The 13,591-nt window shown below is 46.9% G+C and overlaps 1 protein-coding gene across 17 annotated transcripts in view; it reads left to right on the forward strand.

Moving 5' to 3' along the window:
- The first annotated feature begins 6,637 nt into the window (after positions 1–6,637).
- The window catches only part of HP1BP3 (heterochromatin protein 1 binding protein 3), a 55,182-nt gene continuing 48,228 nt past the window's right edge, over positions 6,638–13,591 (forward strand). For 3 of the 17 annotated variants that reach the window (XR_008653801.2, XM_055261050.2, XM_055261056.2), the window contains exons 1-2: positions 6,639–6,778; positions 13,109–13,304. Coding sequence is in view for 13 of the 17 variants with exons in the window: in XM_055261050.2 (XP_055117025.1) it covers positions 13,209–13,304 (96 nt within the window). In the remaining 4 variants the exon portion in view is untranslated. Of the gene's footprint in view, positions 6,779–7,160; positions 7,779–13,108; positions 13,305–13,591 lie in introns of those variants that run through there. The other 14 variants (XM_055261052.2, XM_063631660.1, XM_063631662.1 and 11 more) reach the window with 11 other exon arrangements.

Consider the following 13,591-nt stretch of genomic DNA (forward strand, 5'->3'; position numbering starts at 1 on the left):
CAGTTGGTCACCCTGGATGTCACTGAGCTGACACTAATTTCTGGTCACCCTCAGAGGCCTGGTTGCCCTGCAAAGAAGGGAATCCTGCAACAATTTGCCTGTAAAGCCACAAAGCGGGAGTGAAAGGGGAGGAACAGTGCTGTTAGTACATTTACTTCACATTACACTATCAAAACAAAACTGGATATATTCTGCTTTTAGTAAATCTGGCAAGTAGTGTCTCTTCAGTCTAAAAAGCAGCTGGTTTGCCTCTGGCATTGAAAGCGGGAAAAGACCTATCAACACAAATCCCAGAACCTGACATGAATACAGGCTTGAAAGCAAGTTCCCTGAAGTTTCCCTGAAGATGGCAGGACTAAGTACTTTACTCATCTTGGTTTTAGATTCTATCCCTATGGAAAGACTCTTGTAATAACATTCTCAAATGTTTCTGTTCCCTTGAGTGCTGAATTGTAACTCTATTCAGTATGTCAGATGCTACAAACTCAAGGATAACTGTTATTTAAAACCTTTATCCTCAAAATGATAGGAAACTTGTGGCACACTTTTCAAACTCCCTCAGGTAAGAGCTGTAGGTAGAAATGTTGACTCCCACTGACCGCTGGGTGGAGGCTGCTGACACCTATAGGATAGAGTTTCTCTAACTGTGAATGGCAGAATTAACTTCTATTTTTTAAAATGCAGTTGGCATTTTAAAAAATAGAACATACAAATACATCTTAAGGTAAATGTTATTTAGTAAAACATTTTGGCTTTTATATATAGTAGTACCCCCATATTCGCGGTTTCACTTTTCGAGGTTTCAGGGACCCCACAGTCAAAATTCTTTCGTAGAGACCTACAGTTTCACCATGTTGCCCAGACTGGTCTTGACTCCTAGGCTCAAGCAATCTGCCAGCCTCAGCTTCCCAAAGTGCTGGGATTACAGGCATGAGCCACCGTGCCCGACCACAGTTCAAAAATATTTTGAGAGAATCACTTCCACATAACTTTTTTAACAGTACATTGTTGTAATTACTCTATTATTGTTGTTAATCTTACTGCACCTAATTTATAAATGAAACTTTCTTACAGGTATGTAGGTATAGGAAAACATAGTATATATAAGGTTTTGTACTATCCGTGGTTTCAGGCGTCTACTGGGGTTCTTGGAACGTATCCCGCATGGGCAAGAGGCAATTACTGTACTGATTCACAATCCTTTATCCAAAATTGTTGGGACGAGATGTGTTTCAGAATTCTTCAGTTTAAGAAAATGTTTCAAAGTTGGATGACTGCTAGGCTAAGTGGAGTTCAAACTGTTGTCACCAGTGAATAGAGAAAAGTGCAACATTGGCAAGGGAGGATCCAAGGGTGTTCCTGCCTTTAAACCAACATCTTGGCCCTCAAGTAACACTACAAAAAGTAAGAGAAAATCACTGGGAGTGGGAAAGTCAAATTAAATGTTTTTATCAGCCTCCATTTCTTGTTAAGCAGTATAAATTGTTCCTTCTCTTACCATCCCTTTCCAAGCTGCAGCTAAGTTAGGGACTGTTTCCAGTCCTTCTGGCTGGAAACCACAAAAGTCAAGTAACCTTCAACCCTGCCAAGACCATACATTCTGATGAGATCCAAGCCCTGGCCTGGTTTTTTTGTTACTTCTGTGTGAAATTGCAATCCACCAGACATGACTGATGGAAAGAATAAAGACCAGCTGGGCTAGGAACAGAAACCTCCTCTTCCCACCAGCCAATCAAGAATTATTCTTCAAGTGTTGGCCAAGCACAGTAGCTCACAGCTGTAATTGCAGCGCTTTGGGAGGCCAAGGTTGGAGGATCACTGGATCCCAGTTCGAGACTAGCCTGGGCAATATAGTGAGACTCTATACAAAATAAAAAAAAAAACTGGGCATGGTGGTGGGTGCCTGTAATCCCAACTACTCAGGAGGCTGAGGCAGGAGGATTACCTGAGCCCAGGAGTTCGATGCTGCAATTGTGCCACTGTACTCCAGTCTGGGTGACAGAATAAGCCCCTGTCTCAATAATAATTTTTTTTAATTTATTTGACTGTTAACAGCTCTTTTAGAATTCATTTTCTGATTTTTACCAGAAAACCCCCATGGGGAGAAAAAATTCTTCAAACCTCTCCTTGTTAACACAAGGTGGCATGTAAGTAAAATAGGTAGATATATCTTTCAGTGCTCAGCCCAGAGACTGTGATGTCATAGCTCTGGTCTGGAATATTCTTAGAATCTGAATCTGCAGTTGCTTTGGGTGCAGTAGCTCATGCCTGTAATCCCATCATTTTAGGAGGCCAGGCAGGTGGATCATCTGAGGTTAGGAGTTGGAGACCAGCCTGGCCAACATGGTGAAACCCCATCTCTACTAAAAATACAAAAATTAGGCAGGTGTGGTGGTGGACGCCTGTAATCCCAGCTACTCGGGAGGCTGAGGCAGGAGAATCGCTTGAACCCGGGAGGCGGAGGTTGCAGTGAGCCCAAATCATGCCACTGCACTCCAGTCTGGGCGACAGAGCGAGATTCTTGTCTCAAAAATAAATAAATAAAATTTGGGGAACAGGAAAAAAACAAAAAGCAACCAATCTATTACCTTCACAACAAGCTGTAAAGTCTGCAAAGCTAGCCTTATGCTAAAGTTTCAACAGGGACTTGGCTTCTGAAAAAGTGGGTGTTGAAAATTAGAGATGATACAGTTAGATTGCGAGGACTTCTTAACTTGCACTCCTAGTTCACAAACCACTAGGTTTCCTCATTTTTCTGGGACTCCCTAAGCAAGGACTCCCTGAGAATGGATAGCCTTGGGCAGAACTGTGAAGTCATCACAGACAGCCCCTCATTTACTCCTTTATCTCCCCAGAAGTCCCTACCCTAGTCAGACCTCCAGGCTTCTTATCTTCTGATCCATCCAGAAAGAGGTTTAAAGTAGGAATTCTCAATTATCACTTTAAAAGTGCTATAGAAGAATGGCTGGGAGAGCTGGTGTGCCTATAGTCACAGCTGCTTGGGAGACTGAGGCAGGAGAACTGCTTGAGCCCAGGAGTTTGAGTCCAGCCTGGGCAGTATAGCAAGACCCCATCTCTAAAAAAAATTTTTTAGGTGCTGTAGAAGAGAGTGAAGATTAAACCAAAGGAATGAATCTCTGAGTGGTAGAACTTCAGGGACTTTGATGAGTGTGAGAGGTCTCTGAGTGAGAGGGTCTTCCCAGTGCCTGGAAGCTCAGTCTTTGATGGCAGCCTTCTATAACACACCCCATAAGAACTGACCTGCTCTTCTAAACTTGTCAAAAGTGGGTCTTTCCACCAATGCAGTTTGTTTACCTTTAGGTAAATGGTGCAAAAATCATCATGTAATTGTTGGCTGGGTGCGATGGCTCACACCTGTAATGCCAGCACTTTGGGAGGCTGAGGCGGGCAGATCACCTGAGGTCAGGAGTTCAAGACCAGCCTGGCCAACATGGTGAAACCCTGTCTCTACTAAAAATACAAAAACTAGCCAGGCACGGTGATGCACATCGGTAATCCCAGCTACTCGGGAGGCTGAGGCATAAGAATCACTTGAACCCAGGAGGTGGAGGTTGCAGTGAGCCGAGATCCCACCAGTGCACTCAAGCCTGGGTGACAGAGAGAGACTCCATCTCAAAACAAAACAAAACCTATTACATAACACACTTCAATAATCTGTGACTAGTATAGCTTAAGTAAAGCCAAGTGAAATAAACTATAAAACTATACCCCTATGGAATCTTTTGATTCAGAGGCAGGTACATACAAAAATCAAAACTGGCCAGATATTAAATATTACATTGAGCAAAGGTAAAGTGCTTTAACTAATAGACATGTACAATAAAAATTTCAGATCCCTGAGTAGAAAACTTTCAACTCCAGTCTTCAGTAAGTGGTAGTCTTAATGCCTGCCTGTGTGTGTGTGTGCACTCTCTTGTGGAAAAAATTTGTTTCAGGATTTTTCCTCCTTTGGTGTTCATGTGGTGAACAACAAAGTAAGATTGATTTTTTGTTGTTGTTTTTTGTTTGTTTTTGAGACAGAGTCTTGCTCTGTCACCCAGGCTGGAGTGCAATGGCACGATCTCTGCTCACTGCAGCCTCCACCTCCCAGGCTCAAGGGATTCTCCCCCCTCAGCCTCCTGAGTAGCTGGGATTACAGGCACCCACCATCATGCCCAGCTAAATTTTGTATTTTTGTAGAGATGGTGTTTCATCATGTTGGCCAAGATGGCCTTGAACTCCTGACCTCAGGTGATTCCCCCGCCTCTGCCTCCCAAAGTGCTGGGATTACACGTGTGAGCCACTACACCCAGCATTGATTTTTTTTTTTTTTTTTAAAGACAGGGACTTGCTCTGTCGGACAGACTGGAGTGCAGTGGCGCAATCTTGGCTCACTGCAGCCTCCGCCTCCTGGGTTCAAGGGGTTCTCCTGCCTCAGCCTCTCGAGTAGCTGGGATTGCAGGCACGTGCCACACGCCCGGCTAATTTTTGTATTTTTAGTAGGGACAGGGTTTCACCATGTTGGCCAGGCTGGTCTCAAACTCCTGACCTAGGCCTCCCAAGGTGCTGGGATTACAGGCATGAGCCACGACACCCGGCCTGATTGATTTTTGAAACACCTTGTTGCCCACGCTGGAGTGCAGTGTCACCATCACGGCTCGCTACAGCCTCGACCACCTGTGCTTAAGTGATCCTCCCATCTCAGCCTCCTGGCGTGTGTCACCACGCCCAGCTAATTTTTTTTTTTTTTTTAATATGGAGCCTGTCACCCAGGCTGGAGTGCAGTGGCGCGATCTCAGCTCACTGCAACCTCCCTCTCCTGGGTTCAAGTGATTCTCCTTCCTCAGCCTCCCGCGAGTAGCTGGGACTACAGGCTCGTGCAACCATGCCCAGCTAATTTTTTGTATTTTTAGTAGAGACGGAGTTTCACCGTGTTAGTCAGGATGGTCTTGATCTCCTGACCTCGTGACCTGCCCACCTCGGCCTCCCAAAGTGCTGGGATTACAGGCTTGCGCCACCGCGCCCGGCCTAATATTTTTATCATATTTAGAAATGGGGTTTCTCCATGTTGCTCCAGGGTGGTCTTAAACCTCCTGGGCTAAAGAGATCCTCCTTTTGGGAACCTAGGCTTCCCAGAATGCTGGGATTACAGGCATGAGCCACCGTGCCCCACCAAGATTTTTTTGAGACAGGGTCTTGCTCTCTCTGGCTGGAGCACAGTGGTGATCATAGCTCACTGTTGCCTCAAACTCCTCAGCTTCAGCGATCCTCCTGCCTCAGCCTCCCGAGTAGCCGGGACTAAAGGCCTTTGCCATCATTCCTGGCTTATTTATTTATTTAGAGATGGGGTCTAATTATGTTGCCCTGGCTGGCCTCGAACTCCTGGCCCCAAGCCTCATGCAGTCCTACCACCTCGGCCTCCCAAAGTGCAGGGACTACAGGCGTAAACCACCATGCCCTGCCTAAGTTGTTTTTTTTTAAGCAAAAATCTGTGGAGGAGGAAATATCTCCCAGTTTCATCTGAGTCTGCTTCTTACATGAGATGGGTCTAAAGACATTTTAGGGTAAAAGAAGAACGGTAGGATGTTTTAAATGTACAAATACATAAAAATGGAACAGTCTTTGAAAAGGAAAACAACAGAAACGTTAAGAACAAAGGGAGTGAGCAGAATGAAGAATGGCATAAAAGACCAAAACCCCTTCTGAACAGCTGGAATATGACACCAGAGTACTAAAGACTGGTAATGCCATCAGGATATGAATGATAACGCACACCTCGTAAACAATTTTTTATGGTGGCTGTGAAATTTGAACTGATAGAGTAGGGTGGCTGTGGCAGGGAAAGCTGGTGAGACAACTATGCTAATGGCAGGGCGAGACGACTGGGTGAGTGCTTAAGTGGTGTCATAAGTCTCTATAAACCTTGGCACATACGTTTGAGCACTGGTCATCTACTGTAACCTTGGGACAATTCTACTGGTATTTCCCTACATTTATTACCCAGTCCCTCTCCTGTCCCCCAACACCTGCAACTTTAAAAACAATCTTTCTCAACTAGCTTTGAAGAGCTGTACTTTTCCTTCGTATGTACGTTGCTTAGGTACGCTGATAGCAACATAATATGACAATTCAAAGGGAATCCCGTCTTCTAATCTCAGCGTTTTCATTCTGGGGAACTCTCCCTGCATGTGCGGATTAGGGAGCCCGGAAAGCCCGTTTCAACTTTTCAGTTCTGAGTCCCCTGTACCGTCTGGAGACAACGGGAGAGAGTGCGAGGCAGTGAATTCTCCGCTCTCTAGTTTTCCAATTCTACGGTCTTCCAAAAAAGGTTTGCTCTTGAGCTGCGCCTAAACTGAGAAGCGGGAAAGGCTAGCCCCGCTAAAGGCGGACGGGTGGCCGAAGTGGAAACCCAGTTAAGAGCAGAGACTGCCCTGGAGAGCACAGAAACCGAAGGTTAGCGGGGGAAAGCAGCGCCCCTCCGAGGAAACCGTCATCGCCCCGCCACGCCAGGGCAATGAGCGCCACCACGCAGCGCCGGGAACGCGCGCCGACGCCCCGCGCTCCGCCGGCGTCCGCCCGTCCCCGCGCGCCCCCTCGTACCCCACGCGCGGGGGGCGGGGCCGGCGGGGGCGCGCGCGGGGCCGCGGGCAGGGGGGCGGGGCGGCACAGCTCGGCGGCTGGGACTGGAGGACAGCGGTGGCGGAGGCGACTAGCGGCAGCGGGAGCGGCGCCGAGAGGCCGTGCAGGACGCGGGCGCCAGGACCGGCCGAACGCAGAGGTAACGCAGGACGGAACAGGCGGCCGGGGAGTGGGCGCGGGCTCGCTGGGCCCCGAAGGCGAGTGGCGGAGGCCGCTCGCCCGGGGCGCCGACGCCGCTCCCAGAGAGGAGGGGGCGGGGCGCCCGGGTCCCCGGAGGTGGCGCCTTTTGTCTGCCTTCCGCGGCCGCTCCGCCCCCCTCCCTTCCTCTCCCCTGCGACCTAGCCCCCTGCCCTTTTGTTGGACTCCTCCTCAAGGGCCCTGCGGCGCGCGCGCTCCCGCCCTTGTTTTGTTTGGACTTGGGGGAGGAGGGGGAGCTCTTCCCTGGCCGTGCGACCCTGCGTCCCAGCGCGCCTGCGTCGGCGTCCTCCGCCCGCCCCGATTGGCTGAGGGCTGCGCATGCTCCGAGGCCCGCCGCGGTCCGGCGTCCGCCCGCGCCCTCCCCTCACCCCACTCCCTCAGCGGTTTTCGGAGCCGGTTCGAAAGATGCCGGCGGCGGTGACTGGCTGCGGCGGGCCCGCCCCCCGGGTTCTCCGCCCCCGCCGCCGCCATTACGGAGCTCCCAGTGGTGAGTGCGGAGCGCCGAGGCTCGCGTTCCGCCGCTGCTTCCGTCGCCGGGGCGGGCGCCGCGGTGTCCCTGCCGAGCGTGAGCCCCGAGCTGTCACCGCGCCGAGCTCCAGCCTCATCCGTCGGTGTCCGCGGTCCGAGCTTTCCCCGCCTCGCTGGCGGCCCGCGCTCTCCCCTGCCGTGCGCGTTCGCCGCTGTGGCCTGTAGCTACCTCGCCTTGCTGCTTTGTCTCCGCTGCCCTTGCCGTCCTTCCCGCGGCCCTCTGCGGGCGGGGCTGTCGCTTTGCTGCTCCGCGACGGCGGCCTTGAGTCTCGCTCCCCCGGTGGGAAACGTAGAACTGGTTACTCGCCACCTTAGGCGGTGGGGTTTGAATGAGAGCAGTGCCTCGGTAGGTCGTCAGGAAGTTACAGTCGCCCATCTGAACGTTTTTAAGAGATGGAGGCAGGAGTGGTGAGGTGAGAGCCCCAGATCTGAGGGTTGGTACTGAATTGACAGCTGTGACCGGGGACAGCCACTTAACCTTTTTGAGAAAGAGTTGTCTCCCGTACGGAGACCGGACCGGGTGAACTGTGCTGCCGCATCCGCGTGCGCGTTCTCTGTATTGTGCTTCCTGACTTTGCATTGCATTGAAAAGTGAGAATCCAATTCGAAATAACGTCTAAAAATCGCCCGAGGCTTTTTGAGCACGCTGTCTTGTCTTAGAGTGAAATTAGAGGTGACTAGTGTCATTTTTGAAAGGTGCTCTAATTTTGTTTAACCTGACATAGGCAAAAAACTTGTTAGCTTTTAAATCTTTCATTGCTCTTCTCAAAAGTTTAGTGTAATTTGTTTCAAAACAGAAGTAACAATGTTAAGTTTGCTGGGTTGGCTGGTTTGTTTTGGCTTTGTTTTTAAGCTTGCTTGCAAGATTGTAGGGCTGGAAGTTAGTGGAGAACGTATACTGAACTCTTCATATCCAGATGAAAGTTTTAACTCCTTACCCAGTTACATTGTGATTTTGTTGAGATGAGACACTGTAGTGTCTTTAGCATCTATGCCCAAGACAGACACCGAGTATATGCTTGCTTACATAACTTAAATTTGAAAATGAAAAACAAATGGTGCCAGCAGTCAAATTACAGGCATGCTTTTTGTGACATGACTCGTTAAATCTGAGTATAATGAATGACTTCAGATTGGGAACAATGTGAGGTGTTCAGCGCATCACTAATGACATGTATTACATATATTTTATGGTAAAATGTGAAATTATAGTGCTTTCCCTAAAATGCATATTATCAAGGATATCAGTAAACTGAAATACGTTGTTAAACTCCTCACTTTTCTACAGCTTTCTCTTAATGTAGAGGAAATAAATTAAAACTGAAATTTGGGGCTTTTTATTTCTACAATACTTTTTTTTATTGCCTGCATTCAAATAGTTTAAAGCCGTGCATGGTGGCTCACACTTGTAATCCTAACACTTTGGGAGGCCAAAGAGGAGGATCGCTTGAATCCAGGAGTTAGAGACCAGCGTGGGCAACCCTGTCTCTACAGAAAATACAAAAACTATTGGCGTGTGGTGGCGCATACCTGAAGTCCCAGCTACTCAGGTGGCTGAGGTGGGAGGAGATCGCTTGAGCCCAGGAGGTCGAGGCTACATTGATCCCTGGTAATGCCACTGCACTCCAGCCTGAAACCCTGTCTCAAAATAAACAACCGATTTGAGCATTTCCCTTGACAAAAAGCAAGTATTTGTTATTGTTCTAACATTAAGTTTAAACAAACTGATGTTCATAAGAGGACCATGTAAACCACAGGTAAACTCAGACTTTATTTTTGGCACATATAAAAACCAAGATGAAAAACATGAATAGGCCGGGCGCGGTGGCTCAAGCCTGTAATCCCAGCACTTTGGGAGGCTGAGGCGGGCGGATCACGAGGTCAGGAGATCGAGACCATCCTGGCTAACACGGTGAAACCCCGTCTCTACTGAAAATACAAAAAATTAGCCAGGTGTGGTGGCGGACGCCTGTAGTCCCAGCTACTCAGGAGGCTGAGGCAGGAGAATGGCGTGAACCAGGCAGGGAGGTTGCAGTGAGCCAAGATCACGCCACTGCACTCCAGCCTGGGCGACAGAGCGAGACTCGGTCTCAAAAAAAAAAAAGAAAAGAAAAACACAAATAAGTTTTATTTGTTCATCCTTTAGTTTAACAAATATTAATTGAGCATCTATTCTGTGCGTGGTATATTCTTAGGCATCAGGTATGCAGCAAATGAACCAGGTAGATAAGATCCCTGCCAGGAACAAGTGTGGCAGCCTGAAAATCTGATCATTCAGAGTGCAATAGTAAAAAGTTTAGTTAATAGGTACACTGGGTCAGATGCGGTGGCTTACACCTGTAATCCCAACACGTTGAGAGGCCGAGGCAGGCGGATCGCTTGAGCCCAGGAGTTTGTGACCAGCCTGGGTAACATGGCAAAACCCTGTTTATACAAAAAAAGCGAAAAATTAGCCAGGCATGGCGGTGCGTGCCTGTAGTCCCAGCCACTAGGGAGACTAAGGTGGGAGACTCACTTGAGCCTTGGAGGTTGAGGCTGCAGTGAGCTGTGATACTACAACCTGAGCATCAGAGTGAGACCCTGTCTCAAAACAAACAAAAAAACATACATACAGTGATGTTAAGGCAGTGTGAATTAACCTTGCATGTACTTAGCTCGGTAATGAACAGTGAATTTATTAGCCAATTAACCCAACTATTCTAAAGCAAGTACTACAGATTGAAGCTTTGAAGTTCTACAACTTTTACTAAGGCAGTGCAGAGCTGTGGCTAACATCTCTATTTTTTTTGTTTTTTTGTTGTTGTTGTTTCTTTTTTGAGATGGAGTCTTGCTCTTCACCCAGGCTGGAGTTGCAGTGGCATGATCTCAGGTCACTGCAACCTCCGCCTCCCAGGTTCAAGTGATTCTCCTCCCTCAGCCTCCTGACTAGCTGGGACTACAGGTGTACGCCACTACGCCTGGCTAACTTTTGTTATTTTCTAGTAGAGATGGGGTTATACCATGTTGGCCAGGCTGGTCTCGAACTCCTGACCTCAGGTGATCCCCACCTCAGCCTACCAAAGTCCTGGGATTACAGGCATGAGCCACTGTACCCAGCCCTAACGTCTCTTAATATTTATCCCAAATAACTGGGTTTTAAGTGATCTTCACACATAATGAATGTAGTAATAAGTACTACCGGATGTCATTGTTCATTCAACTTTTATTATTATTATTATTATTGAGCCAAGGTCTTACTCTGTCACCCAGACTGGAGTGCCGTGGTGCAATTGTAGCTCACTGTAGCCTGGAACCCCTGGACACTGGCAGTCCTCCCACCTCAGTCTTCCAAGTAGCTGGGACTATGGGCATGTGCCACAGTGACCAGCTGTGTGGGTTTTTTTTTTTTTGAAGGAGTCTTGCTGTCACCCAGGCTGGAGTGCAGTGGCACGATCTCGGCTCACTGCAACCTCCGCCTCCCGGGTTCAAGTGATTCTTCTGCCTCAGCCTCCCAAGTATCTCGGACTACAGGTGCGCACCACCACACCCGGCTAATTTTTGTATTTTTAGTAGAGACGGGGTTTCACCGTACTGGCCAGGCTGGTCTTGAACTCCTGACCGTGTGATCCATCCGCCTCGGCCTCCCAAAGTGCTGAGATTACAGGCGTGAGCCACCGTGCCCGGCCCCCCTTTTTTTTTTTTTTTTTTTTTCTTTTTTTGAGGCAGGCTCTGCTCTGTTAGCTAGGCTGGAATGCAGTGGCTCGATTTCAGGTTACTGCATCCGAAACCTTCTGGGCTCAAGCAGTCCTCCCAGTCTCAGCTTCCCAAGTAGCTGGGACTATAGGCGCATGCCACCATTCCCAGCTGATTTTTAATTTTTTTTTTAGAGACAACGTCTGTATTGCCCAGGCTGGTCTTGAAATCCTGGGCACGAGTGAACCTCCTACTAGCCTCCCAAAATGCTGGAATTACAGGTGTGAGCCACTACACCTGGCCTGTTTTTAAATTTTAATTTTTTTACTTTTGGTAAAGACCAAGTCTAATGTTGACTAGGCTAGTTTTGAATTTCTAGCTTCAAGGGATCCTCCCACCTCTGCCTCCCAAATTGCTGGGGTTGCAGGCATGAGCTACTACGCCAAATGGGAAAATATTTTTTTAAAGATGCCTATGAACAGAGACTCCTGAAGGTTGTTGACTTCATGGTAGCATTTTCAGCCTAGCTAGTGTTATTGTGGGTTAAGAAAGATAAATTCATTAGCAATATAACTTTACTAAGGATAACCTGATTGTGATATTGTTTTATTTCCATATCACGTTTGCACGTAAAAATACCAGCAGATTTGCATAAGGCTTTTTATTATTAAGAAAAATGGGCCGGGTGCGGTGGCTCATGCCTGCCATCCCAGCACTTTGGGAGGCTGAGGTGGGCAGATCATCTGAGATCAGGAGCTCGAGACCAGCCTGACCAACATGGTGAAACCCCATCTCTACTAATAATACAAAATTAGCTGGGCATGGTGGCGCATGCCTGTAATCCCAGCTACTCAGGAAGGTGAGGCAGGAGAATCGCTTGAACCAAGGAGGCGGAGGTTGCAGTGAGCTGAGATCATGCCACTGCACTCCAGCCTGGGCAACAGAGCGAGACTCCATCTCAAAAAAGGAAAAAAAAAATTTAATATTAATGGATATTCTAGTTCCCTAAGTATGAGTGTGTTACACTGCACTGAATTCTTTCAGCTGACTGAAAGATTTCCTTGTAGCTGACTGACAATTGACAAGTCTGGTATTGCTCTTGGTGTTCCCATAAAAACATTTTCCCTATAAATGTGAATGCATCCTCTGTGTTTCAATCTTCTGGATTTATCCTAGTTATTGTAGGTTGGGACTGTTACTTGCCAAGTTGAAAGCTCTTCAATTCTTAGACAAGGTTAGACCTTAATGTAGAAGTTGCATGACTATCATTCCCTACTCATAATAGGTCATTAGCACAGAGATCTAAATACTTACGTGGTCTTTTTTTTATATTGAGGAATTTTTGTATAAAATGTCATTGAGTCTCAGATGAGATTTTTGGGGAAGAGGGGGTGTTAGTGATCTGGTAAACTTGGGTGACTGCATGGGTTTTTATCTTTGAATATTTAATTATATTCTTCTGTACTAGTTTTCCTTACATTAAAGATATGACAGTCTTAGAAGCATACTTTTATTCTCCTAGGTGATGGTCTAAATTTGCTTCTGTGGGTCTGGAAGCTATTAGAATGTCATGTTATTCAGCAGTATTTTTCCCCTGTGTTTTCCCTTAATAGAGGGAAAGAAAAGTACTTTTCTAATAGAGGTAGAGTTTAAGATTACAGTTAATTTTCCTGACCCTTTTGAGAACAGTAACAACAAAAGCCTTCTCTTGGTAAACTGATCTTTGACTAAACATTTTACTAACTGTTCCTTAGTCTCTTTATTCTATCCTTCTAAGTTCCCGATGGTAGCAGGAGGGGACGGGGTTAGGTTCCTTAGGAGCTTTCTTGCCCTTGTTGTCTTTGTTCATGTGGAAGGTGCAACAGCTGCTGTGGCTTATGCATTCGTCTTAGTTGCTGCTTTATGTAGTCTATATTTTGGTAGTTTTATCTTTCTGAGTAACCAAATCATCTGTCACTTAACTATAAATTTTATAGTTATATTTTTTGCCTTTGGATGTGTATTAAATTTAGACGTTTTAGTTTAGTTTTGTTTCTGTTAATCTTCACACCAGGTCTTTTCTGTGCTTTAGGTTGATTCTTCAACACACTGAAACCATTAGGAAAAATCCTTGTGGTTAACAGCAGAGGCTTCAGAGTGTAACCTGTACTCGGGCCTAGAAATTATTTAAAATGGCGACTGATACGTCTCAAGGTGAACTCGTCCATCCTAAGGCACTCCCACTTATAGTAGGAGCTCAGCTGATCCACGCGGACAAGTTAGGTGAGGTAGGGGCTGACACATTCTTGAAGCTCACTCTTGGATCAATCCCTGACTTCAGGCCCTGCTGGGTCCTTCTTGGTACATGTTCCTTCCCTTACTTTGGGGAGTCTAGGTTGTGAATTTGAAACAAAATCAGATTCTTTTCATCTTCCCTTTCCCCTCAAATTCCTGAGAAAACCTCCAACCTTCTAAATTTATAGCAATCAACTATAATTATGTGTTTCCATTTGAAATTCAAGCTAAAATAACATACTTTAAAAAAGTGTATCTTAAAAATCATATTTCACTTCAA

The sequence above is a fragment of the Symphalangus syndactylus genome, chromosome 22, assembly GCF_028878055.3.
Source record: "Symphalangus syndactylus isolate Jambi chromosome 22, NHGRI_mSymSyn1-v2.1_pri, whole genome shotgun sequence".
NCBI lineage: Eukaryota > Metazoa > Chordata > Mammalia > Primates > Hylobatidae > Symphalangus > Symphalangus syndactylus.